The sequence below is a fragment of the Lutra lutra genome, chromosome 5 (assembly GCF_902655055.1).
Source record: "Lutra lutra chromosome 5, mLutLut1.2, whole genome shotgun sequence".
Taxonomy (NCBI): Eukaryota; Metazoa; Chordata; class Mammalia; order Carnivora; family Mustelidae; genus Lutra; species Lutra lutra.
In genome coordinates, this window is record NC_062282.1 from 43,954,056 (window position 1) to 43,980,750 (window position 26,695).

The 26,695-nt window shown below is 38.2% G+C and overlaps 1 protein-coding gene across 2 annotated transcripts in view; it reads left to right on the forward strand.

Annotated features, from left to right (window-relative positions):
* Window positions 1-26,104, forward strand: part of G3BP1 (G3BP stress granule assembly factor 1) — a 38,488-nt gene extending 12,384 nt beyond the window's left edge. For both annotated transcript variants that reach the window (XM_047728985.1, XM_047728984.1), the window contains 11 exons: window positions 457-569; window positions 5,768-5,849; window positions 6,326-6,499; window positions 8,729-8,819; window positions 10,639-10,732; window positions 11,914-12,115; window positions 13,547-13,648; window positions 14,084-14,195; window positions 14,398-14,526; window positions 15,274-15,383; window positions 18,936-26,104. In XM_047728985.1, the coding sequence (XP_047584941.1) occupies window positions 475-569; window positions 5,768-5,849; window positions 6,326-6,499; window positions 8,729-8,819; window positions 10,639-10,732; window positions 11,914-12,115; window positions 13,547-13,648; window positions 14,084-14,195; window positions 14,398-14,526; window positions 15,274-15,383; window positions 18,936-19,142 (1,398 nt within the window). In that variant the 5' untranslated portion in view covers window positions 457-474 and the 3' untranslated portion in view covers window positions 19,143-26,104. The remainder of the gene's footprint in view (window positions 1-456; window positions 570-5,767; window positions 5,850-6,325; window positions 6,500-8,728; window positions 8,820-10,638; window positions 10,733-11,913; window positions 12,116-13,546; window positions 13,649-14,083; window positions 14,196-14,397; window positions 14,527-15,273; window positions 15,384-18,935) is intronic.
* Window positions 26,105-26,695: the final 591 nt, after the last annotated feature.

Here is a 26,695-nt window from a genome sequence, read left to right on the forward strand (position 1 = left end):
GGGAATAATGAATTCTTTATCATGAATCGTCCCCTTCCCCTCACTATTCATCTCATTGCAATAAATCTGACTAAAAATCTTGTCTGTGTGGGTTTTATTTGTTCTTATGGTTTTTATTTTTTAAAACCAAGAGCTATTGTTGTGCCATGTTGTACTTTGAGTTGGTTTTTTTTTTTAAAGATTTTATTTATTTATTTGACAGACAGAGATCACAAGTAGGCAGAGAGGCAGGCGGAGAGAGAGGAGGAAGCAGGCTCCCCACTGAGCAGAGAGCCCGATGTGGGGCTCGATCCCAGGACCCTGGGATCATGACCTGAGCCAAAGGCAGAGGCTTTAACCCACTGAGCCACCCAGGCACCCCGAGTTTTATTTAAATGATTATATTTCCTCCCCTGCCACTTTCCTCCTTGTACTTGATATTTCACTTTGAACATACTTGACATTTTTTCCCCCCAGGTTGAATTGACCAAAGCAATGGTTATGGAGAAGCCTAGTCCCCTGCTGGTCGGGCGGGAATTTGTGAGACAGTATTACACGCTGCTGAACCAGGCCCCAGACATGCTACACAGGTAAGACATTATTTTTTACCCTGTGGGTACTTAATACTACTAGAGTCTCTTAATGCATCGTGCGCCTTGTAGGGCTGTTGCATAATAGTGCTTGGTACATAAGAACCAGTAAATAATTTCTGTTAAAATTATTTTTTAAAAAGATTTTAAAAGATTTATTTATTTATTTGAGAGCGTGAGCCTGCACAGGTGCTAGCAGGGGGAGGGGCAAAGGTGAGGGAGAGAATCCCAAGCAGACTCCCTTGCTGAGCGTGCAGTCCATGGTAGGACTGTCCCACGACCCTGAGACCATGACCTGAGCTGAAATCGAGAGTCAGATGCTTAATTGAGTGAGCTCCCCAGGTATCCCTAAAATCATAATTTTAAATAGAATATACAAGTAGAAAGAAGTTAGACTAAGTTACCTAAACTTACCCATTATCAGAAAAACAGTGTCTGAGAATATAAAGGTATATTTATGCTTTTGTTTGTTTTTTTGTGCTGTTTTTGATGAATCTTGAATATTTAGTGAATGTGTTGAAGACTGTTCCTGTAATAATACTTTTGTGTTTATGTGCTTTTGAAAATTGGGGAAACTTCAGTGGAAATGGTATAGGCTTGTAAATTAAGTTTATGAAGTAAACATGGAAAGTTTAGTAAAAACCATGTTTGCAATTTTTTTCTCTATATGCATATTTTTTACATACTGTCTTTTAGCTTTTCTACTTGATAATCTGGGGTCCTCCTTAAGGGTACTGCATGTATTAACATTAATTTTAGCATCTTATCTTATAGAGATGTAGCATGCTTTAATCCCTACTGATGAATTTTTCTTGGTTGCTTCCATTATTTCCTCTTACAAACAGTCTTGCATTATACAGGACTATAAATATGTCTACTTACGTGGACTTGTTAGAATGATTTCTTGTTTCTTTTCTTCTTTTTTTTTTTTTAAAGATTTATTAGAGCAAGAGTGTGCATGTGCTTGGCAGGGACAGAGGGAGAGGGAGAGAGTCCTAAGCAGACTTCTTACTGAGTGTGGAGCTGGATGTGGGGTTCAATTTCATGACCCTGAGATCAAGACCTGACCTGAAACCAGCAGTTGGACATTTACTAACTGTGCCACTGAGGCGCTCCTAGAATATTTCTTAGAGTTCCTAAAATGTGTATTTGCTGGACCAGACTATTTTCCTCTATACTTATTGGGTGCAAAAGGAAATTTATAAATTTGTTTTGAATTTTGCTCTGAAAATGGAAAATACCTCATATTCTTTTAAGGCTTTATAGTTTTCCAGTTTTACGTGTTTCTTACAGGTCTTTACAAAAACCTTTAGTAAAGCATTGTTAGGATAGCTTTATTTTGCAGAAGGAAACAGAAGGTGATCGAGGGTTACCGCAAGAATGAAGAGTTGCAGGACGCCTGGGTGGCTCAGTGGGTTAAGCCGCTGCCTTCGGCTCAGGTCATGATCCTAGGGTCCTGGGATCGAGTATCGGGCTCCTTGCTCAGCAGGGAGCCTGCCTCTCACTCCGCCTCTGCCTGCCTCTCTGCCTGTGTGCTTTCTTTCTCTCTCTCTTTCTGACAAATAAATAAATAAAATCTTTAAAAAAAAAAAAAAAAAAAGATTGAAGAGTCGCTGAAGAAGTGTGTGGAGGGTTACATTGTGAGGATAGAGAAGGAGGGCCAGCGGTACCAGGCCCTGAAGGCCCATGCGGAGGAGAAGCTCCAACTAGCCAGCAAGGAGATTGCCCAGGTGCACAGCAAGGCCCAAGCGGAAACCTTGGCCTTCCAGGCCAGCCTGAGGAAGGAGCAGATGCGCATCCACTCGCTGGAGAAGACAGTGGAGCAAAAGACTAAAGAAAACGAGGAACTGACCGGGATCTGTGATGACTTCATCTCCAAGATGGAGAAGATCTGACACAACCCTGCCCCGTGTGTGTGTGTGTGTGTGTGTGTGTGTGTGTGTGCATGCGCGCGCGCTTTCTGTCTTTCTGTCTGCCTGTCTGTGGAAGTTTTCCTGTTCTTCTCTCTTGATCTCTTGTTTTTAAACTAGACTGCTTTAAAAAGAAGAGTAAATAAAGATTGCCTTTGGTTCAAGTGTTAAAAAAAAAAAGATGGTAAGGGGTTAAAAATTTGCTGGTGTTGACATGACTGTTAACTGATTGAACAGGTTTTAAAGCTTTTTCCTTTTTTCTTTTTATGTTTTATGTCAGAATTTGATTCTGTGCCCTCAGGTTAGATAAGTTTGGAAATTTGAAAAGAAGCAGGAGTTGAAAGATAATTAAATGAGTCAATATGTTTCTTGTCAATATTGATATATATTGACGCCAGCACCTCTTTTTTCACATTTTATCTCTGAGGTACAGCTTAGATACACAGGCATATCTCATTTTATTGTGTTTTGCTTTATGGTGCTTTGCAGATATTTTGCAAATATTTTTCAAATTTTTTCATTATTATATTTGTTAATGGTAATCTATGATCACTGATCTTTGTTATTATTATAGTTATATTGGGGTTCATGCCCATCCATATAAGACCATGAACTTAATGTTCAATAAATGTTTTGTGTCTTCTGACTCCTCCACCGATGGCTGTACCCCATCTCTCTCCCTATTCCCTGAGACACAACAATATTGAAATTAGGCCAGTTATTTAACCTTACTACAATTGCTTTTTACTGTTAAGTGAAAGGAAGAGTCCCATGTTTCTTCCTTAAAAGCTACAAGTAAGCTTAATGAGGAGGGGATGCTGAAAGCTAGGACAGGCCAAAAGCTAGACCTCTTGGGCCAGTTAGCTAAGTTCTGAGTGCAGAGCAGAAGTTTTTGAAATTAAAAGTGCTACTGGAATGAACACACAAGTAATAAGAAAGCAGAACAGCCTTATTGTGGATATGGAGAAAGTTTGAGTAGTTTGAAGATTGAACAAGCCACAACATAATGGAAATTTATCTTAATGGAAATTAAGCCAAAGCCTAATCCAGAGCAAGGCCCTTACTCTTCAGTTCTGTGAAGGCGGACCCATGACACAGCTGCTGCGGTAGAGTTTGAAGCTGGCAGGCATTGATTGGTTCATGAGGTTTAAGGGAAGAAGCTCTTTCCATAAAATGAAAGTGCAAGGCGAAGCAGCAAGTGCTGACGTGGAAGCCGCAGCGAGTTCTTCAGATCTAGCTAAGGGAATTAATGAAGGTGGCTACACCACACAACAGATTTTCAGGGTAGATGAAACAGCCTTATATTACTGGAAGTGATTCATGGGAAGATGTCAAAATATCAAGATGAACAGGAGTGAAGAAGTTGATTCCAGCCCTCATAGATGATTTTCATGGGTTCACAACTTTAGTGGCGGAAGTAACTGCAGATGGGGTGGAAATAGCAAGAGAATGAGAATGAGAAGTGGAGCCTGAAGATGGAACTGAATTGCTGCGGTAACTTTTAAGACTTGAACCGATGAGGAACTGCTTATGGATGAGCAAAGAAAGTGATTTCTTGAATGGGATCTACCGGTGAAGACGCTCTGAAGATTGTTGAAATGACAACATGATAGGTTATTACATAGACTGAGTTGTTAAGGCAATGTCAGGATTAACTGAAAGGATTAACTCCCAGTTTTGAAAGAAGTTCTGTGAGTAATATGCTTCAAACAGCATCACACACTGTAGAGAAATTGTTAGTGAAAGGATGAGTCAATTGATGGGGAAAACTTCATTGTTGTCTTTAAGAAATTGGCATGGCCGCCCAGCCTTCTTCATGTTCTACCCTGATGAGTCAGCAGCCATCCACATTGAGGTAAGAGTGTCCACGAGCAAAAAGATTGGGACTCACTGAAAGCACAGGTGATGGTTAGCAATTTTTAGCAATATAGTGTTTTTTAATGTATGTGCACTGTTTTTATAGAATTACTGTTGCACACTTGATAGACTATAGTGTAGACATAACTCTGTATGCACTGGAAAACCAAAAAAGTTTTTCAACTCTATTTATTGCAATATTCTCTTCCTTGTGGTCTGGAACCGAATTTGAAATGTCTGTGAGATAATGCCTGTAATGAAAAGTGGATTAGCCAGGGACGCCTAGGGGGCTCAGTGGGTTAGGTGTTTGCCTTCGGCTCAGGTCATGGTCCCAGGGTCCTGGAATCAGGTCTTGCGTTGGGCTCCTTGCTCAGGAGGGGGTCTGCCTCTCCCTCTGCCCGTCTCTCCCCCTACTTGTGTGTGCCCTCTCTGACAGGGAAAAGTGGATTAGCCATCAGTGAACTGATTCACTGGCTGACTCACAGACTTTTATAACTTTAAAATTTGCAGGGTATACTTGGGGTAACTGGGCCCAAATCTGTTTTCTTTTTGGGAGGGCAGGCAGAATCAGGATGTCGAATGACATGTATGGGTTCATTTGTGAAAAGTTGTATACCTGTAGTGTAGCTATAGAAATTCTAATAGCAGTTATCTCTGCATTGTGGCACTTTTGGTTATGTCTGTGTCAGGTTTTCCTGATCCAGTATTAAAATGAAAACAAAACAGTTGAGGATATAGATGAATTAAAGCTATGGGAACTTAAAGTTTGAAGTTCTTAATGCATCAGCAGAATTGTTAAATTACTTTTAAACCTCAACTGCATGAGTTACTGGGTTTTTATTTTATTTCACATTAAGTAGGCTCTGTGCCCATCATGGAGCCCAACGTGGGGCTTGAACTCTCAGAACCCTGAGATCAAGGTCTCAGCCGAGATCAAGAGTTGCACTTAAATGACTGAGCCACGCAGCTGTCTAGTAACTGGTTTTTCATGGAAACCCCTCACGTACATTCTCAGATCTATAGAAGGATTGGACTCTCCAAGCCTATGAGAGGGTATAGATGGCCTTACCTGTATCCAAACTGCCTGTTGGCTTCTAGAGTGAAAACAGAAACTTCTGTTTCATTCTAAGTAAGTAGCCTTCCTGATATGAACTAAAAGATCTTTGCCAGTACAGTCATCCTACTCTGAAATCTGGAGCTTACATCTTGTAAAATAAGTGTTCTGCCTCATTGACCAAATCTGTTTCTGTTCAGCAAATCTTGAGTGACATGAAGGAAGGGGGTAGATCTATGATTCTATACAGAGATGAAAAAGAAAACACATCTTGCTTTTAGGAGTCTGCCATTGAGGCAAGTGGGTACCAAACAAAAAATAAGTATCTAGTTTTGGCTACTTGAAACTGACGAGAAAATTGTCTCTCTGTTTTTCAGGTTTTATGGAAAGAACTCTTCTTATGTCCATGGGGGATTGGATTCAAATGGAAAGCCAGCAGATGCTGTCTATGGACAGAAGGTAAGCATCCCAGGCTTTCTGCAGCTTGTTAACGCAACTAGAAAATAACCCATACAATTGAGGCAGATAAGTATTTGGTAGATTTACTGATACTTAAAGATCAAATTTCCAAATTTCTTTTTTAGAAATTTTGGTATTCGTAATGATTTGGTAAATATAGCCATTGGAAAGCTTAGAGTGTCATATTTGTTCATTTTGAATCCAGTAGTGTGAAGGTTTTTTGTTTAGGTATTTTATTTTAGCATGAGGATCATTCATTTAAACATTTTTTAGGTATGTCAATTCAGTTTAACAGTTTTAAAAAGTTCAAGGTGGTCACTGGGAATGAACTGTTCTAAGGCAAATTTAGAGTATGGGCTGTGTAGTTTGTAATTTAAGTATGCAAATTAACTCTACTTGTGTTGTATCAGGAAGTTCTTTGTTGGAAATTTGTGTAAATGTTACCTAAGTCATTAACTCTTGCTTTGATTCCTTAGGAGATCCATAGGAAAGTGATGTCACAAAACTTTACCAATTGCCACACTAAGATTCGCCATGTTGATGCTCATGCCACTCTGAATGATGGTGTAGTGGTCCAGGTGATGGGGTTGCTCTCTAATAACAACCAGGCTTTGAGGAGATTCATGCAGACTTTTGTCCTTGCTCCTGAGGTATGAAAAAAGAGACAATGAAAGTTTGTGCATATCTTTTAAGAAACTATTCATTTTGAATTTCAAACTTAGAGAAAAGTTATAGTAATAGTATAATAATTCATACTCCTTACCTAGAACCACTGCCAGCACTTGCCTATATGTTTGTAATTCTTTTTCTGTTTACCTGTCATTTTAATTCAAAATCATTTGAAAATAGGTTGGAGGCATCGAGCCTAGTCATCCTTAGATAATTCAGTGAGCATTTCCTAAGTGTAAGGTATACTCTTTCATAACCACAGTACAGTTACCAATTTAGGAAGTACTGATGTTAATACAATTAGGATTCTGTAGCCCATATTTAAATTTTGGTGTTTGTTCCAGGAATATCCAATGTATTTTTTTTTTTCCTGGTCCAAGATTCAATCCAAAATTACACATAATATGGCTGTCATGTCTCTTCAGTCTCCTTTAACGTGCAATAATTCTTTAATTTTCTGTTTTTTATGGCATTGACATTTTTAAAGAGCGCAAAGTACTTTGTAGACTACCTCACTTTGAATTGTCTATTTCTTTATGATTAGATTTAGGTTATACACACATTAGTCTTTTAGTGCCTCACATTAGGAAGGCACTGGATGTCATTTAGTCCTATCAGTGATGTTAATAATTAATGACTAAGTTAAGGTGATGGTCACCACGTTTTGCCACTGTGAAGGTAGCATTTTTATTTTTCTTACTAGTAAATTGTGGTTGCTGTCTTTGAGACTATCTTGTTCTTCATCAGACTTTGCTAGTTTTAGCATCATTGTTGCTGGAGTCAGCTGCTACTCTGATGGTAATAAATGGTGATTATCTATTTCTATCATTTGGTATTAATTAGTTGGCATTTTACAGTACTCTGTCTTCTGTCTGCTGTTATTTGTGGAGTCTTTGTTTATTTCATGGATTTAAACCACTAATTAATGTCTGTGAACCACTAGTTAATGTCTAAAATACCCCAGGTCTATTAAGTCTGAGCTCCTTCAAGCTGGCTTCTGTTATTTGTTTTGGCAAAGGGACCACTTCATAACTTTTGTGAAACAAGATGTTTCAGTCTCATCTTGGACTCTCCCTGCTCCAGCCCCAGCTCCTGTTTGGCATCTGCTATTTCTTCAAGGAGTCCTGGTTCTTTTTAGTTAACCATGCTTGTCACGAAAGGGCCACACGTTTATTTGAGTACTTACATTTGTACTGTCTTTCTGACTGGTGCAGACTGAATAGAGTCAGGGTACCTATCTCCATAAGCATGTGGAAGTGGCTCAGTAGTGATTAGATGTTTTCTCTAGCATTATCCTTAAGATAATTTTCTCTCTGGAATGATGAATCTAAAGCTCCAGTCTTTTTACTGTTAGAATATACTTACTATCTTTTTGAAAAATTACAGGTTTTTAGTCATGAATTTTAGAGGATGGCTTAGATTACCTGTAGAGTGAAACTTGATGGACTTCTAACTATACAAAGAATCATGTGGGATATGATTACCAATTATTTCCAGTTAAAGTTCCTTCTCCTGTTAAAGAGGAAGAATCTAACATTATCTTAGTATGATGCATTGTTACATGAACTGTCTCAAAGCAAATACTAATACTCAAAGCTGTAAGATGGTATCTTTTTTTTTTTTTGAACAAATGAGACCGTGTTAGACACTGAGTAACTAGTTATAACATAGTTGGATTTATACTCTGATGTGTCTTCTGCCTAGCGTGGGCAAACCTTTCAGCTATACCATCATTGAGTGCTAATATCAATATTGTTGGATACAGATTAAGGGAATTTTAAATACCTGCTGCGGTTGGTAGTATGTATTTATTGTTCAAAAAATGATTTGAGGTGTGTGGCATCTTATATACTTAGAGTTTTACTAATGTTTGGATATTCGTCTGGTGGTATTTTAAGGAAGCAATATATTTGACTGTGGTTTTTAATGGCTATAATGTAGAGCAGGGTTTTTCATGGTGTTATTAACATTTTGGGCGAATAATTTCCTTGTGGCTGGCTGTTCTGTGCATTGTGCGATGTTTAGCAGCACCCTTGCTCTCTTCTCAAGCTTCAGTCGCACTCCCCATGTGAAAACTAAAATATCTCCAAACACTGTCGAGAATGTCTTCTGTTGGTGCATATTTTCCGTAGCTGAGAATCACTGGTGTAGAGTGGTTTGGCTTTTTGAAAGTCTGCTGAATAAATGAAAAGTTTTTGTTGGCATTGCAGGGCTCTGTTGCAAATAAATTCTACGTTCACAATGATATCTTCAGATACCAAGATGAGGTCTTTGGTGGCTTTGTAACTGAGCCTCAGGAGGGTAAGTTAATTGTCTAAATAATAATTATTTTTTTTTTTGATGGCATGAGTTTGACTTGAAGAGAGTATGGGTTTCTTGAATGTTTTTATTACACTCTATATTCTTCATTAATAACTTCTTTTTTTAAAGATTTTTTTTTTTTTTTAATTTGACAGAGAGAGAGAGATCACAAGTAGGCAGAGAGGCAGGCAGAGAGAGAGAGGAAGGGAAGCAGGCTCCCTGCTGAGCAGAGAGCCCGATGCGGGACTCAATCCCAGGACCCTGAGATCATGACCTGAGCCGAAGGCAGCGGCTTAACCCACTGAGCCACCCAGGCGCCCTCATTAATAACTTCTAATTGTCAAGATGGAGGAAGGGTCTGAGTTTTTGAACCTATGTGGAACTAATAGGTTAGCTTTTTTCATGGAAGACCTAAAACTCCTTAGTAATAGGTAATTACTCACTGCAACAGTGTTAAGCATTTTTGCCACAATTTCCACAGGACACCGTGAAGTCCAGATGATACCTGCATTGGGGTGGGGTTCATTATAGGAGTGGAACCTTAAGTTTAAGGAATCAAAATCTTTATAATGGGCAGTACACATACCTGCCCTGTGCTCTGGAGGGAGACATTATTTTTCTGAGGCTGTTTGCTGTATAAATGTTCTTAAAAGATAGTTCGTAACAAAGGGTTACATTGCCCTAGTTGTAAGATGTGCAGATACATGAGAAAGCCATGACGAATTGTCTCTAAACACTAATAATTGTCAGTATATTAGTGTTTTCTATATGGCTGAAAAGAGTCTAAGTGCTTTATATTTATTGTGTAATACAATAGGCTTATAAGTAAGTACTTTAAGTACTGTTCTCATTTAATGGATTAGGGCACTGAGATGCCGAGAAGTAATTTGCTTGATACTGTATAGCTAGTTAGGTGGTGGAGCCTGCATTGGATTATGGGCAGTATGACCTCAGACTCCCATGTTCGTAACCCAAACACTGTAATAGCCTTAATTCTGTCCTTAGAGCCTTTGCCATGATACCACCAAATTGCAGCATTTGCTTTTTTTTATTTATTTCATTACTTCTTTTTATTTTAGTTTCGTATGTAAGATAAGTGATTCCATACTTCCATATAATCCTATTGCTCATTACATATACACCTCTTAATCCCCAACACATATTTAACCCATTCTTCCACCCACCTCATTACTTTTTTGATAATGATGAGCATTGTGAAAGTAAATACAAAGCTGACTTTTGAACAACATGGGGGTTAGGAGCACTCCACGCCCCCACCCCCCCACAATTGAAAATCCCAGTGTAACTTTTCACTCTACAAAAATTAAACTGCTAATAGCCCATTGTTGACTGGAAACTTTACTGATAAGAAATAGTCAATAAACACATATTTTGTATATGTATTATATACTGTATTCTTAAGGTAAAGAAAAGGAAGTACTGTTAAAATCTTTATAAGGGGGAGTGCCTGGGTGCCTCAGTCATTAAGCGTCTGTCTTTGGCTCAGGTCATGATACCAGGTTCCTGGATCTAGCCCTGAGTCGGGCTCCCTGCTCAGCAGGGAGTCTGCTTCTCTCTTTTCTACTCCCCCTGCTTGTGTACACTCTCTAGCTGTCTCTGTCTCTCTCTGTAAAATAAGTAAAATTAAAAAACCTTTATAAGAAAGAGAAAATACATTTATAGTATTGTAGTGTATATATTTGTCCAGAAAAATCTGCATGTAAGTGGACCCGCACAGCTCAGACCCTCTTGTGCAAGGGTCATCTCTATTTGAGAATGAAATAAGCATTAATTACTTGAATTTTGTTTTCTTACATAGAATCTGAGGAAGAGGTAGAGGAACCTGAAGAAAGACAGCAGACACCTGAGGTGGTACCCGATGATTCTGGAACTTTCTATGATCAGACTGTCAGGTAAGAAAAACTTTGTTCATCTGTCAGGAGCTGCATGAGAAGTTGGTTGTCTTGTCTTCCCCTTTGTTAGAGGGGAGTCATATTCTCTCAGAATTATGTCAGAATAGAACAGTAATTTCTTAGAAAAAAGGTTTTGCTTTTGATTATCTGAGCTGAGAAAAATGCTATAACTTGCTTGGCAGTAAGTGAAAAATAGGTTTTGGGATTTCTTATCAAGTATTTAATACATGAAGGCATTGCATTAAGTGCTTTGGGGGGCATAAATTTGTTCAAGGACTTAAAGATCAGGCATAAATTGATAAAAATTCAGACATGAATTAAATAGCAGTTAGTTTCATTAATTAACTCAGACACTAAATGTGTGACTGTCTTAAGCTGTGTTTTTTCCTCTGTATCCAGAACAGAAATTTGTTTGATAGGAATAGAAATGAGTATCTACTAGATTCCATGTGATGTGAAACTGTTGGTGTTAGTATTTCATGATTAAAGGATATTTTTATGTATTTCTCAAGGTGTGGTGATGAACTATAACCACATTACTCACCTGGGTTGCTGGTTGAAAATAATCTATTGTCCCACCACAAACATGCCAAATTAGAATTTCAGGGGGGAAAACTGCAACATTAACATTGCTTGTGATTTAAGAGCTAGTATTCTGAATCGTAACTAAAATTTCTTTATAATGAGAGGCTTTTTTGATGGTAAAAATTGCATAATATAAAATTTACCTTCTTAACCATTTTTAAGTGAATTGTGTAATAATGTTTATATGCATATAATTGTGCAACAGATCTCTAGAACTTTTCATCTCGAAAAACTACAACTATACCCATTGGAAAACTCTTTTCCCCTTTCCTACAGCCTATTAATCTTTTGTTATGTGTAGTAGGTAAATTGTGAGAGTTTTTGTGTTGTAACAGAAATCATAATTTGGTTCATTTCGATTTATGTTGATGTATTTGCTTATCAGAATTTAGCAAACTGATTACAGTTAAGATTTGGTCATTGAGTGCTCTACTAAAAAGTTGTCTTGTTTTAATATTCAGATATGGAATTCCTAGATTTTTTTTGGAGAGAGGGAGCTATTTTTTGGTTCAGGTCTCTATAGTTAATAAATACTTGGGAATTTCTTGCTAAATCAGTAGAGGCAGAATGATATTTCTCAAATTTTCCTATGAAAGCAATGACTTAGAAGAACATTTAGAGGAACCTGTTGCTGAACCAGAGCCAGATCCTGAACCAGAACAAGAACAGGAACCTGTGTCTGAAATCCAGGAGGAAAAGTCTGAGCCAGTACTGGAAGAAACTGCTCCTGAGGATGCACAGAAGAGTTCTTCCCCAGCACCTACAGACATAACTCAGACAGTACAGGAAGACTTGAGGGTATGCAGTGTGTCTTTATTCTTACTCTCTTTCTGGTTTATTTTTAAAGATCTTTCTTTACCTTTATTATTGTTACATTGGCTTTTGTAGGCACATTTTATGGTTCAGGGAAATTTCTTACATATTGAGCCACACCTCAGATAAGAAGTAAGTTGCATATCATTTTATGTAAGTAACTTTCCTCCCCTCCCAAGGCAACTTGAATACTTTATATTAGAGCAGAAATCTCAGATGCTCTTTTATCACCATATCCTTAACCTCTTATTTTTTAAATATTTTGTTTCAAACCGTAACTTGTTTCTTAAAACCAGTAAGTGATAGTGTATCTTTTTGAAAAATACCATGGCACAATAGACTTATTCCTGCTTTTTTCCTGAAATCTAATTGAGGATAACTTTACAGTAGAAGTAGAAACAAACTGTGAAATGTAGCTATTCTTCTAATTAGAATACTTGATTTCAAAAATTAGAAACTTTGCAGTTAGTCCTGAGTCTCCTCAGGGTGATGATAACTGGAAGCACAGAACCTTTACATTTGATGCTCTATGAAGGAATATGTTTTAATGCTTTATATGTGGGATCAGGGTTCTTATGCCATTTATCAGTTAATTCAAGTGCTTCTGTGATAGGCATTATTCTAGGTATGGGAACTATTGGTAAAACATAGTATTCTTGGTCTCTCTCTGGCAGTGATTAGGGGAGTAGGGAAGAGAAATGTGAAATGACTTCAACTTGCAGGTAGAAAAGTAGGCTGGAATGGGAAGGTGCTGTTGTAGTCCTGGTGAGAAATACTGATAACCTCGGGTTAAGGTTGTGGCAGTGAAGATACAAGGTAAATAGGAAGATTTGGTAAATTTGATATGGATTGAAAAGGTGTTAAGGTAATTCGAAAGTTGATGTCATTGAATTGATGCTTGTACCATCAGTTGGGGGAATCATGGGAGGAAGAACTGGTTTTGGAGGGAAGAATTTTCTTTGATTCACAAACCTGAAATTGAGTTAAAAGAGCTTTTTTTTTTTTTTTTAAGATTTTATTTATTTGACACAGACACAGCGAGAGAGGGAACACACGCAGGGGGAGTGGGAGAGGGAGAAGTAGGCTTCCCACTGAGCAGGGAGCTGGATGTGGGGCTCAATCCCAGGACCCTGGGATCACGACCCAAGCCAAAGGCAGACGCTTAACCGACTGAGCCATCCAGGCGCCCTAAAAGGAGCTTCTTAAGATGCTAAACCTTTCATTTTTTGCTGTACTTGATGACTAGTCCTAGGGAATTTTAGTACTAAATTTTGTAAGTAGGAGGAGAAAAGGAATCTTGAGATCCTTACTCTATTCTACCTGTGAAAATGTGATTACTATATATAAGAAATGAAGAACTAACAGCTTTTATATTCTTTTGATATGGGTAATCAACTACTGTTTTTGTTCCTTTAGACATTTTCTTGGGCATCTGTGACCAGTAAGAACCTTCCACCCAGTGGAGCTGTTCCAGTTACTGGGATACCACCTCATGTTGTTAAAGTACCAGCTTCACAGGTGAGTTTCTAAGCTTGTATATTAGGCACATTTGCCTGTATTTCATGTCATCAGGTTTCATTGTAGGTTTAGAGAAAGTTGGAACTGGTACACAGAGTAGAGAAGAGGTGGTTTTTTAGTAACTTTGTGAGAGAATTGTCATTTTTTCCTTTAGATTTATTTATTTGAGAGAGAAAGCATGAGTGTACATTTGTGCACGAGGGAAGGGACAGGCAAGCCCACTCTGCACTGAGTTCGGAGCACCGCATTGGGCTGCATCCTGGGACCCTGGGATCATGACCTGAATGGAAACCCAGAGTCGGATGCTCAGCTGACAGCTACCCAGGCGCCCCTGTCATTTTCTCTTTTAAACCTTATTGTCAGCTAAGAAACTTTATAAGAAAAAAGGTCAGCTTGCTTTGTTTTTACACAGAAGTTGACTTCTACATTTTTCAGCCTCGTCCGGAGTCTAAGCCTGAATCTCAGATTCCACCGCAGAGACCTCAGAGGGATCAGAGAGTGCGAGAACAACGAATAAATATTCCTCCCCAGAGGGGACCTAGACCAAGTAAGCGCTCAGAAGGGTGACTTCTCTAGGTGGGGGCAATACGAGGTGAGAGCTTGTTTCTTAGGGGTGGTTGATATTTTCTACTTTAAAAAATTTTGGAGTTAATGGAATTACCTGGGTTTAGGGGTGGAGAAAAAGATTATTGAATGAAATAGTCGCTGAAAAATGTCTTTCTCTGTCTTTCATTGCTGTTTTTGTTAAGTCCGTGAAGCTGGTGAGCAAGGTGATGTTGAGCCCCGAAGAATTGTGAGACACCCTGATAGTCACCAACTTTTCATTGGCAATCTGCCACATGAAGTGGACAAATCGGAGCTTAAAGATTTTTTTCAAAGTAGGTTGAGTTTTATTTATTTATTTTTGATTTACACATTTTTCTTTTTTTTAAGATTTTGTTAATAGAGAACAAGAGACCGAGAACAAGTCGGGGGAGGGGCAAAGGGAGAAGCAGAACAGGGAGCCCAACCTGGGACTCCATCCCAGGACCCTGGGGATCATGACCCCAGCTGAAGGCAGACGCTTAACTGATAGAGCCACCCAGATGCCCTAAGTAGGTTGAGTTTTAAACACTTGATTCATCTAATGCAATGTTGTCCGATAGAAGTACATAAGACACATACATAATACTAAGTTTTTTAGTGGACATATTTTACTTTTTTATTTTTTTTTAAGATTTTTAAAAAAAACTTATTTGAGAGAGTGAGAGAGAGCTTGAGAGGGGAGAAGGTCAGAGGGAGAAGCAGACTCTCCATGGAGCTGGGAGCCCTATGGGGGACTCAGTCCCGAAAACTCTAGGATCATGAGCTGAAGGCAGTCGCTTAACCAACTGAGCCACCCAGGTGCCCTAGTGGTTGTATTTTAAAAAGTAGAAAGAAACTGGAGAATTTAAATATTTTATTTAACCCAATGTATCTAAAACATTTCAACATGTGAAAATGAGAGATTATAATATAATATATATAATAAAAGACTTTATTAAGTCTTTGAAGTCCAGTGTGTATTATACTTAATGGCACTTCTTATTTTGGAATTTGGAATTGTGTTCTAATCAGTTATTTGAGAATCTGTGTTTCTCTTGCAGGTTATGGGAATGTGGTGGAGCTACGCATTAACAGTGGCGGGAAATTACCCAATTTTGGTTTTGTTGTGTTTGATGACTCTGAGCCTGTTCAGAAGGTCCTTAGCAACAGGGTAAGCAGTTTTTCTTCTTGATTTTTTTCTTTATTTTGACAAGAGTATCTTGGATCTTTGAATGTATTCATCCTTCAAACTGTGTCTTAGGAGTAAAGTACAGTTAGTTCCCACATGTTTGGGTAATAAATTCCATAATGATTGGCCATAACTCTTAAAAGACTTGCCTGAAAGTTTAACAAAACTTCTGTCTACAGTAACTTAATTTTGGAGCCATCGAATGAAAAGATTGAAATAACTATTAGTTACCAGTGCACTGAAATTTATGCAGATCTCTTTCCTTGAGTGCGTTTCTGATTTTGGAGATGAAATACAGTAACTTAGGAGCCAGCTTCCTCTGGGCAATTTTGATATATGACTGTTTTCTGGGCCTAACTATGAGGAGCTTCTCCTTTTATTCTCTGACTTGTCTAGGTTGGAGTCAGCCTGCCTGGAACCACTTTTATTAACAGATCTCTTCTTATCAGTCACTTTCTAATAATAAGAGGGATTTTGTAGAATTGGAATCTTATTACTGTGTAGTTCTTAAGGAGCCCTTCCCTTCCCCCACATCTTTCATTAGCAAAAAATCACTTTTTAGTATTAGTCGTAGTAGTAGTAGTAGAGAAGAACAAAAGTGTAAATATTTATTTACTGAGATGGGTGTGTGAGAGTTTAAAAATCTCACTTTTTAAAAATGAGGTGATGGGGTGCCTGGGTGGCTCAGTGGGTTAAAGCCTCTGCCTTCGGCTCAGGCCATGATCTCAGGGTCCTGGGATCGAGCCCTGCAACGGGCTTCCTGCTCAGCGGGGAGCCTGTTTCCCTCTCACTCTCTGCCTGCCTCTCTTCGTACTTGTGATCTCTCTGTCAAATAAGTAAATAAAAAATCTTTTTAAAAAATGAGGTGATGGGACGCCTGGGTGGCTCAGTTGGTTAAGCAGCTGCCTTCCGCTCAGGTCATGATCCCAGCGTCCTGGGATCGAGTCCCACATCGGGCTCCTTGCTTGGCAGCGAGCCTGCTTCTCCCTCTGCCTCTGCCTGCCACTCTGTCTGCCTGTGCTCACTCTCGCTTCTCTCTCTATGACAAATAAATAAATAAAATCTTTAAAAAAAAAAATAAAAAAAAATTAAAAAATGAGGTGAAATTCACATATAAAATCAACCATTTTAAAGTGTAAAATTAGGGCTTTTAATTTTACACGTTGTTGTGCAACCTGTCTTGCTAGAAAACATTTTCGTAAGAAGTAAACTCTTTATTCATTAAGCAGTCCTTTCCCATATCCTCTCTCCCCAGCCCTCGGCAAAAACTAATCTTTCAGTCTCTGCAGATTAAAACTACACATTTTATTAACCATGTAGATCATTATTTCCCAGAGGTTCCACAGAATCTGATGTTCTTCACAGTGTTAATGGTTATATATGGTATATGGTTTAATGTGGTAGTTCTAACATTATGTGAGCCTTAATCTGTGACTGTGTATTTTATCTTTCAAACTGTTCAACCACTGTTTTTATGAAGCATCTCCTGAGTAGAGAATGGTGGCTTATCTTAGCATAGCCACAGAATACTGAACTTGGAGACGTCTCATAGGCTTTGTGCGTAAATCCATTATTCAGCATGCAAAAAAGATCCAGTGGCCAGTCTTTTTGGTGCACGCTTGAATTCATCCTTAGAGGATCTGTTATTCTCAGTGGGCCAAAAGAGGTCAGACTTGGTAACTGGCCTCTTAGTTGTCCAAGGTAAGGGGTCTGTTTCATTTAATGCACCCAGATAAGCCCGTGCATCTTTGTGCATGAGAATATTTTGAAATAAAATTTACTCAGAAAGGAGTTGTTTGGTACATTTTTCTCATTCAGATTGCTTCTGTCCTTTTGATAACACCTCAGAAATGTCTTCAGTTACAACCTTTTGAAACATATCCAGCCCCAACCTCTCTCCCCTTATCTTTCAGACTTTAATATGGTTTTATTTTTTCATTGTATATAGAATACTGCCTGGAACAGGGCTTCAGATTAATATGTGAAGAGATTTATGTAGTGTGAATATTAAAAAGTTAGATAAATATTTTTAATATTGTAGTATTAACATATTTATAAATGTACAAGTACAAATACATCAGAATTTTATTTTTTTAAAAAGATTTTATTTGAGAGAGTGTGAGAGAGGGCATGAGCACGGGGAGAGGCATAGGGAGAAGCAGACTCCCCGCTGAGCAGGGAGCCCGACATGGAGCTTGATCTGGGATCATGACCTGACCTGAAGGCAGTTGCTTAACTGAGCCACGCAGGCACCCCTAATCAAAATTTTAAATGTGTTACTTTTAGAGTTCTAAAAAGGCCTTTTTGGGGTGCCTGGGTGGCTCATTTGAACATCTGCCTTCATTTCAGGTTGTGATTCCAGGGTCTCTGCTCAGCAGGGAGCCTCCTCCTCTCTGCCTGCCGCTCCCCCTGCTTGTGATCTTTCTCTGACAAATAAATAAATAAAATCTTAAAAAAAAAAAAAAAGGCTTCCTCCTCCCTCCCATTATGCAGGTTTCTTCATGTGTACTTTCATATCACTCCTTTGTCCTTTGGGAGCTTCAGGTGAAGCGTGCCTTTCCCTCTCCTTCTCACTGTGTTGGCACTCCTACCATACTCTCTTCAGTAATTTTGTATTTGTACAGAAATAGCTTCTCTAAGACTGATGACCATGGTGTTTGACAGGCTGTAGTGTAGCGTTGTGGTGTAAAGTGTATACTTGCCTCTCAGGATGCCTTCATTTACATTCAGCTTCCATCGCTCATGATGTTGTGACCTGTGGGTTAGTTCCTTAACCTTGCTGGCCCTTAGTTTTCTCATCTCTCAAGTAGATGTAATGATAGCCCTCAGATGGTTGTGAGTGTTAAACGAGATAGTAGGTGTGAACTATACAGAACACTTCTTTGCAGAGTAAGCAGTGTTAGATACTTTAAAGATGTCACTTAGAAAACCAGTGCATGCCAGTGAGGAGCATAAATTGAGTTCATTGGAATCTCGAGTAACTGTTTGTTTTCTACTTTATATCTGGTTGGCTAAAAGGAAGGCCCAAGACGTAGTGTGGATTTATCTTTTTTACCTTCGCTAAGCTCTGTTATCTTTATTTAATCTTCAGTATTTCCCAAAATTTTGTAAACGCAAATAGCATTTTGTTACAGTTCTGTTTAGATGAAATTAATGATGTTTCCAGATGGATATGTACTTCCCATAAATCATGTACAGCAGTCTTCACCTTAGGTGATGATGGAAGATTATTCTGAGCCCTCAAATCCGTGGGGAAGGTGGCAGTTCTTGTTTATATTACTCTGTTTATGTCATTCTGTGGGAAAATAAGATTTGCTCTAAAAAGTGCAATGAGACTTACTTGTCCTGCCATGTTGTAAATTGTCTTCTTTCGAACTAGCTTGCATATTACCTGTTCTGAGTTGGAAATAGAAACAACTGAGACTGTAGCTGAATTGTAAGCTGCTGGTTCTTTGTAATAGCTTTGTTTCTTTTATATTTGGTAGTTGGTAGCCCATAAGCCCTGTGTAAGTCTGCTTACCTTGATTCCAACAGCCCATCATGTTCAGAGGTGAGGTCCGTCTGAATGTCGAGGAGAAGAAGACCCGAGCTGCCCGGGAAGGGGACCGTCGAGATAACCGCCTGCGGGGACCTGGAGGCCCTCGAGGTGGGCTGGGTGGTGGAATGAGAGGCCCTCCCCGCGGAGGCATGGTGCAGAAACCAGGATTTGGAGTGGGAAGGGGAATTGCTCCAAGGCAGTGAATTGCTCTTCATTGATCTTCACGCAGCAGTACAAATCTTCTACTAGCTCCTGCAGAATGGTGAATTTCTTACTACACCAGCGTTTGGTATCCTGGAGTTTGACCCAAGTCTATTATAAACTGCTTAAGTTTGTACAATTTTACTTTTTGTGTTAATGATGTGTGCTCCCTCTCCTGCCCTTCCCTCTTCCTCACCTTTTAGTCCTTCACTTCCAATTTTGTGGAATGATATTTTAGGAAAAACAGATTTTTAAAGAAGAGAAAAAGACTGAATTTCCTCGCTTTACTTTGCATATACAGACTGGATTTTTTTTTTTAACAGCCGTTTCCCCAAAGGAATGTGTCTGGCTTATTACTGACATTTGGTATGTTTCATTCATCGGAATAGTTCTTATTTTCTATGTGTTTCAAAAGCCTGTGAGAAACACAGGTTTTGATAAACATTTTGAAGGCAGGAAAAATCCAAATTGTTTCTTCTTTGAGAGTCACAACTACCTTCTGGTGTGTAGAAATTGCCATTAGAAAAATTGACAGTTTTGATTCTTGCTGGTATGGTTAAAAACTGAATAAAAGGTGTTAGTAGAATTTTTTTTTTCTTTTGATATGTGATCACAAAACAATGATAAGCCTACTGTTTTTACCATTTAAATTGTGGGATAGGTTTTAAATGTCTAGAATGCAACTGATTTAGATTTCTTTTGAAGTAGAGTGTTTTTCATGTTTAATTTGTATTTGTAAAAAAAAAAAAAAAAACCCAAAAAACAAAAAAGAAACCCCAAAATCCAAATAACACAAAACAGAGCAAACTGTTGTGCCTTCTCTTTATCTTTGATTCCAGCCTTGGCAGTTGTTTAAAGAAAAATTAAAAAAAAAGTCTAGATTTGTTTTATCAGGTGTAGAGTATGTTGGGGATTGAAGAATCCCTCTTTGACCTGGTATGTGTTCTGTTCATTTGTTATGCCTTATTTTTAAAATTGAGTTTCAAACTGGAATGCCTTTAAAGGACAGATATGCTTCTATAGAGGTCCTTTGGCCTAAATAGTCCACCATTTGTATTAAGTTTTATTTCGGTATCTATTCAGAATTCTAATCATAGCCCATAAAAAGGAATATGACTTTAATATTGGACTTTGTGCTTGAGTGCCCGTTTTTTTTCTTTAAATCATAGCCATATGGTAAATTTTCTATTTTGTTAGTGGTTATCTTTTATTGATGGGCATGCAGTGGGTGTTTCTTGGAAATGGCCAATTTTTATTAAAATATTTCTGGAAGAAAATTTAACCTGGCAATATAGACTAATATTCGTTTTACATAGTATGTTAATTTCTTGAGTGCTGTGTGTGAGGTGGGTGAAGGTTTTGTTTACACATTTGTGAAGCAAGCCTTTGTGTGATAACTTGTCATACTAATTGAAGGACAACGAGGTTGTCAAATTTAACTTATTTATTTTCTTAACAGTTTCTTAACAGTGTTCATCATTAGGACTGTTTGAGGATAGTATATGAGTAGGAATAGGAATGTTTGTTTTTGCTGTTACTGGGAAACTCTAGGTTTGCTGAAGGGTGTAGTCTTAAACTAAAATGAAGTTTGATATTATCAGTCCTCAGTACCTAAAATATTTGAAAATTGGCAACATCTCCTTCATAAAGAAACTTCTATAACTGAGTCACATGGCTGTTTTTGGGTCAGCTTAAATAACTATTTGGTAACCACTTCATTCGGCCCAGGCCAGTGATAATTGGAAGACATTCAGCTTGTACTTTTGTAGCTTATATTAAGCCTGTGGTGGAAATAAAAAAAAAAAAAAACAAAAAAAAAAAACTTAGCTGGAGTTGTGTTTGAAAAAAAATACTAAGTTTTAGTAACTGTAAGGGTCATAAATTATGGATAACCTAGAAATCATTTTTCACAAGTAAGTGTTAATCCATACATTTCACTAGGCATTTTTTCCCACTGAGTAGTTAAAAGACACCAACTGGATGCAGTGATTCTCAACCCAGGCTGTTAATACATCCTAGAGGACACTCAGAAATGGGTGAGATTTGGGGAGGAGGGAAGAGGAGTCCTACATCTGGCTTTTAGTGGGTGGGGCCGGCAATGCCAAATGTTTCACAAAAATAAACCAAACTCCATTAAGATCATGGATATTCCTCATTCCCTATAATACATGGAGGATGGAGCGATGGATGGGGACAACTGGAGTAAAGACTCAATTCTATGAAAAATAGCCTCAGATAAATGAATTAGCAAATAGAAATCTCTTTCAGGAATTAAAGTAACATCCGCAGGGAATTGATAATCTCATTTTCCTTTATTTGTACCCATGTGTGGTTTTTAAAGAAATATTTGAAGAGGTAGTAACAATATGCTAGATGCTTCTTGTAACTTGTTGCCTAAGCTTAGAAAACAAAGGGTTGCTTCACGTAATTTCAAGCCATCAGCATGGGATGCTTGTGGAGTTTTAAATAGCATTGGACTTGATATGTCAGATTTAGCATCATGGTTAACACTGTGAAGAATCCCAGTATCATTGTTTACATTATTGCTGATAGAATAAACATGATACCCTAGATACTGTGTATTCACACATGGAGAAAGTGAAAACAGGTTAGGGCAAGATTTTTTATAGGCAGCATCAGCTCATCACATTCAACCTTTTCAGGGTTTTAAAATACAACTTTTTGTCTGTAAGAATGACCCAATGTGCAGTTATTTTCTGCTGAGCTTTACACCCTTCACCCGTGAGTATTTTAGCTAAGTAAGATTAGTTTGGGTCAATGCGTCTTCATCTTTTAAGATCTTGGGCCTTAATAAAATACATTTGTTTCCTTTTGTGGTGAGGTTGGGCTTTACTTGTGTATTCCTGTGTTCTTAACTTTAGAGCTATTGCTGGGAACAGTGAAATGGGTAATCCAAAAATCACTGATTGGCTTTGGGTGGTGGGTAGGTTACTACCACAGTATTGGTTGAACTGCACTTTGGTTTTAGGTTGGAAAACTAATTTTCACAGTTACCCTGTGGATTAGGTGCTGTTTTTTTCCCCAAAGTAATAGGTGAGGAAATTGCATCGGAACAGTTAAATTTTAGGCCTTGAAGTGATCCATGTAGCAAGGAGCAGATTGGTCTCCAAAATTGATGCTTTTTCTCTAGAACCCTAATGTGTACCTATTTACGTTTGAGTGATAATACTGAAGAATAGGACACGATAATAATAAGTTAATACAGTACAGAGACCGGAGGCTGTAAAACATTCAGAGGCAGGTTAATATTACTCTTCTCCATTTCCTTTAAGGTAAACAAGATAAGGAAACAACGGATTTTGCAGGGCTCCTTTTGATTTGTATAGATGGTGGTAACACAGTAACAATGACTTGTTCTTAGGTTATTTTCTCATCTTGTGTTTTAATACGTGTAGTACAACCTTGAAATCTGGATGTAGAAGGTAACAATATTTTTATAATATCTTAATCCAGGTGGATTTATAGCAGTTGTGTTTTGTTCTTATAACTGCCATCCTTGATACTTTTCTTCATCCCTTTATTTGAAAACCCTTGTAGAGTTTAATAGTTTAGTGGGAAACGTGGCACTTTATAGAAAACAGAATCTATATGGAAATAATCTTTCTATGAGGTTTAAATTTATAGACCATTGTTTATGCTGAGTGGCTTATTCCTTTTAAGTAAATAGTTGCATTTGTCAAATCTACTGATCTACAGATAACTTGAAGTTTCATGTTCATGCTACTTAAAAGAATTTCTGCAGGAACTGCATACAAATGAGATGACTTCGTAATTTTGAACCTTGTAAAAAAAAATAACTTCAACATTTATTTGAATATGGGATTCCAGATAACTGCCTAATAATATACCACAGATGGGTGGTGGACGATTAGAGTTTTCCACAAATGTTTTAGAAATCTTAAAGAATGTGTTAGAAATTTAGCAACATTTTGTGTGGGAAGTTGCTGATCAAGTAAAGGCCATGTGGCACTAGATCAGTAAAGATTTCTGGTTTTAAGGTAGTAATACCTTTGGGATTTGTATTTGTTGACTGTGATGTCGAGGTTCTGGGGACCATAGGTAGGCTTATGAACTCTTACAAGACTATATTAAAGAAGAAATGGTAGCACATATGAGAGAAAACTTACTTAGTGAATATGTAGCTCAGGTTAATGCTGAAATTAGTCTGATTTGCTCATGCTTTATGAAACTCTCTCATTATGGCCTGAATGAGTAAAAAGTTGATTAGCAGTGGTCTAAAAAACCCATGGTTTTGGTTTTGGTTATATTTATATATTGGCTTAGAATTAAGCTTGTCCACTTTCTGATCATATGACTTGCCTTGAAAACCTTGGACAGTCTCTGCTTCTCCAGTTTCCACTTGAACCTGGTAGTCTATTGTTTGTTTTGTTTTGTTTTGTTTTTAAATTCTCTACAAGAGGAAAGTAGTATGGGAAATCAGTTTCACAGTTACACTTCCATAGACCATGTGACCTGGCCAGTTACAGAAATCTGTACATGTTGAGTACTCCAGAATATGGCCAGTGTCAGATTCCTAAGGGATTTATAGCCATCTAGTGTGTCTTCATCTTTTAAAAAGCAAATTAAGGAATGTTTACCAAAAATTCACTATTGACTTTAATAAGTATTTATTTTTCAGAAACCTGCTTATGGGATGTTTGCCTATATTTTTGGTAGTAATTAGAGAGATGATTATATCTCTCATTCTGGATGTAGGCAGTTTTAACTATTGCTATAATTAACTACCTTAGTTACTGATTTTCCCCCCAAGCTTTGATGTCACCTGTTGGACTTTGGATTTGGTATAAATTCTTAAATGTTTTTATGAAGTGTGTTTACACTGATTTGGCTCTTAAATGAAGACAGTATACTAAAAAACTGGCATAAAGCAGTTAGGGGAGAAGATTCTTTAAAGATTCAGTGTATGCTTAAGTAGATTATGTAGAACGCATCATGTTACAAATAAGTTTATATAGGTAGATGTTTGATTTTGAAGAATGGGTGGAGGAGGAACCTAGCTGATGGGGGAATAATCGTTTGTGATTCATATGGAAAAAATCATAATTCTAAGTGAGAAACATCAGATATTTAAAGTTTTTCTTCCCATTTTGATTATTAACCATAAGAGGCAGGAGAGACTCCTAGAATTCTTCGAATCCTAGAATGTTAATGCTGGAAAGGAATAAAGAATTTGTACATGCCCTTCATTTTTCAAAAGATCGATGGCTCAGAGAATGGCTTATTAGCACAGAGTCCCAAATTGGCTTGTAGAAGTAACATAAAGCACCTTTCAGGGGCACTACTCTGCCCTAGGTTCACCGTAGGAAGCCAGGTCAGGATGTGGGAGAAAAGGGAAGGAGCCACATTTTATATGCTTATTCAGTTGCTTCTATCGCTCAGTTTTCATACCCAGTTTTTCTCTGTTTTCTTAGAACTATCTTAATGCCTAGTTCCACCAGGGCCTCTTGTCTAAGGACATGATGTTGTGCTCCCCTCAGGGATGGGTTTACTACTAGCTGTCCGAAAGCTATTGGGTATCCTAATGTGTTAATAGCTGAAACTCAGCTGTAATTTTCTCCTAAATCCGTCGGCATTTTGCATTCTGTACATTGTGGTGCTTCCCCACCTGTATTGTCGTAACCGTAAGCTCCTAAGGGGCGGCAGTTTGGTCTCAGGCGCGCACCTCTCAGTGCCTGGCGGCGCCCGTGTCTGCGCCAGGGTCCTGGTCTTCCTTCCCAGTGATTTCTCCCATTCTTCATGGAGGTGTGATGCTCCAGCCATGCTAAACTACTTAGAGTTTTTCTAATAAGCCTGGCTTTGCTGATTTTTGTGGCTTCAAGTGCCTTCTTTCTTCCCTGAAGATAGACTTGCATCTATGTCCCCCCTTCCCCAGATCTCTTGCCATCAAAGTTACTTTTTTCAAGACCCAGTTCAAGAGCATTTTTCTTTTCCTAAGAGAAAAGATTTGCAGCAGGAGTGGAGAGCCCCCTTTTTGGGGTTGATTTGGCCAGAATTTGAAGTGGGGAGCAAATTCATTCTTGTCTGCTTCCCCTTCTACATTGTCCCTTCCTGTTTGAGATTCTGTCCCAACCTTCATTTTTTAAAGTGTGTGTTCATAGAGCACCTTATACCTTCTTCTAGCTCATCGTTTACCCCTTCAACCTACAACTAGAATGACCTGTATCTGTTTTACTACCTTATTAGACCATAAGGTCCTAGAGGAAAAGGACTGGGGGATTATCCCTCTATTTCACCAGAAGGTACAGTGACTTCCATGAAAGAGTCCTTCAAACATGACTCTTTAGGTTGAATAAATGTATTTCTGTTTTCGTTCTCACAAGTGAGGCATGTCTAGAGATAGGACTTAATAAATGGTAGGTGCTATGACAATTCGTAGTGGAGGGATTTGTTGGGGGGAGTTTGGAGGGGTGGGCAGAGGAGGGAGGAAGTCACTGGTCATTCCGAGGTACTTCCATCTTTGGTCTGGGTGATAGGCCATTTCTTTCTGTGCCCATTATATCCAGACACTTTGTTCCATGCAGAAGAATTTTATGTGCCAACTTTCTTTTCGCAAACCAAGTCCACTGTTCTCTCAGTTCATGTCATCACCATGCCACAAGTCTAAGTCCTCTGCTGTTTTTTTTTTTCCTTACTCCAGCTAAGTCCTGTCAGTGCTACCTCAAGTCTTTCATGTCTTTTTCCTCCTCACTCAGATAATCTCAACGGCCTCTCAACTTCCTTTACCTGTTCTGACCCCCACCCTACCTTAAACACAATATTAGATTCATCTTACTGAAACATAGCTCTGACCATGTATCCCATGTATGTGTTCTATCTCCCCTACTAGACTGTAAGCTCCTAATGGGCAGGATCTATGTCGGAGTCATCTTTGTATCTCCCATAGTACCTATCAATAAATATTTCTTGAATGAACCAACATAAAGCCTTGTCTTAAGTGAAATGATGTTTTCCAGATTAAACGTAGGTTCTTCTCTGAGGTAGTCACAGTACTTCAGAAGTTCTTTTCACATACAGAGTTGGTTAAACAGTAACAACTATGAGTTAACCACAGAGAAAATTTCAGAAAACTTTAATTTTTTTCCATTGGAATCAGCATGGATATGTGTATATGGATGGTTCAATAAATATATATTTATATACATGTATCACAGAAATTTTACATTACATCTTCAAACTGCGGAAATAGATTTTTTTTAATAAGCCAAAAAATAACTGCCATAACTTTTATGATTTCATGCAAAAGAGGGGGAAGAGTAAGGGGTACAAGGGAATTGGTTGCTTCAGGTGAAGAGTCCAGTAAGAAGTAAAAATGTTACATTAAGGAAGCAATTGCTTAACACGCTGCTTAAGGTGGTAGCCAAACAGATCCTTAACTGCAGCATTAAGGCCATACCAAGTTTATACATATATACAAAGAAATTTCCATATAAAAGACATACTATCACATTTTCTTGTGGGAAAGGATGAGGAGCTTTATGAGTAATTCTGACCCAATTTTCCAGACCAATTAATT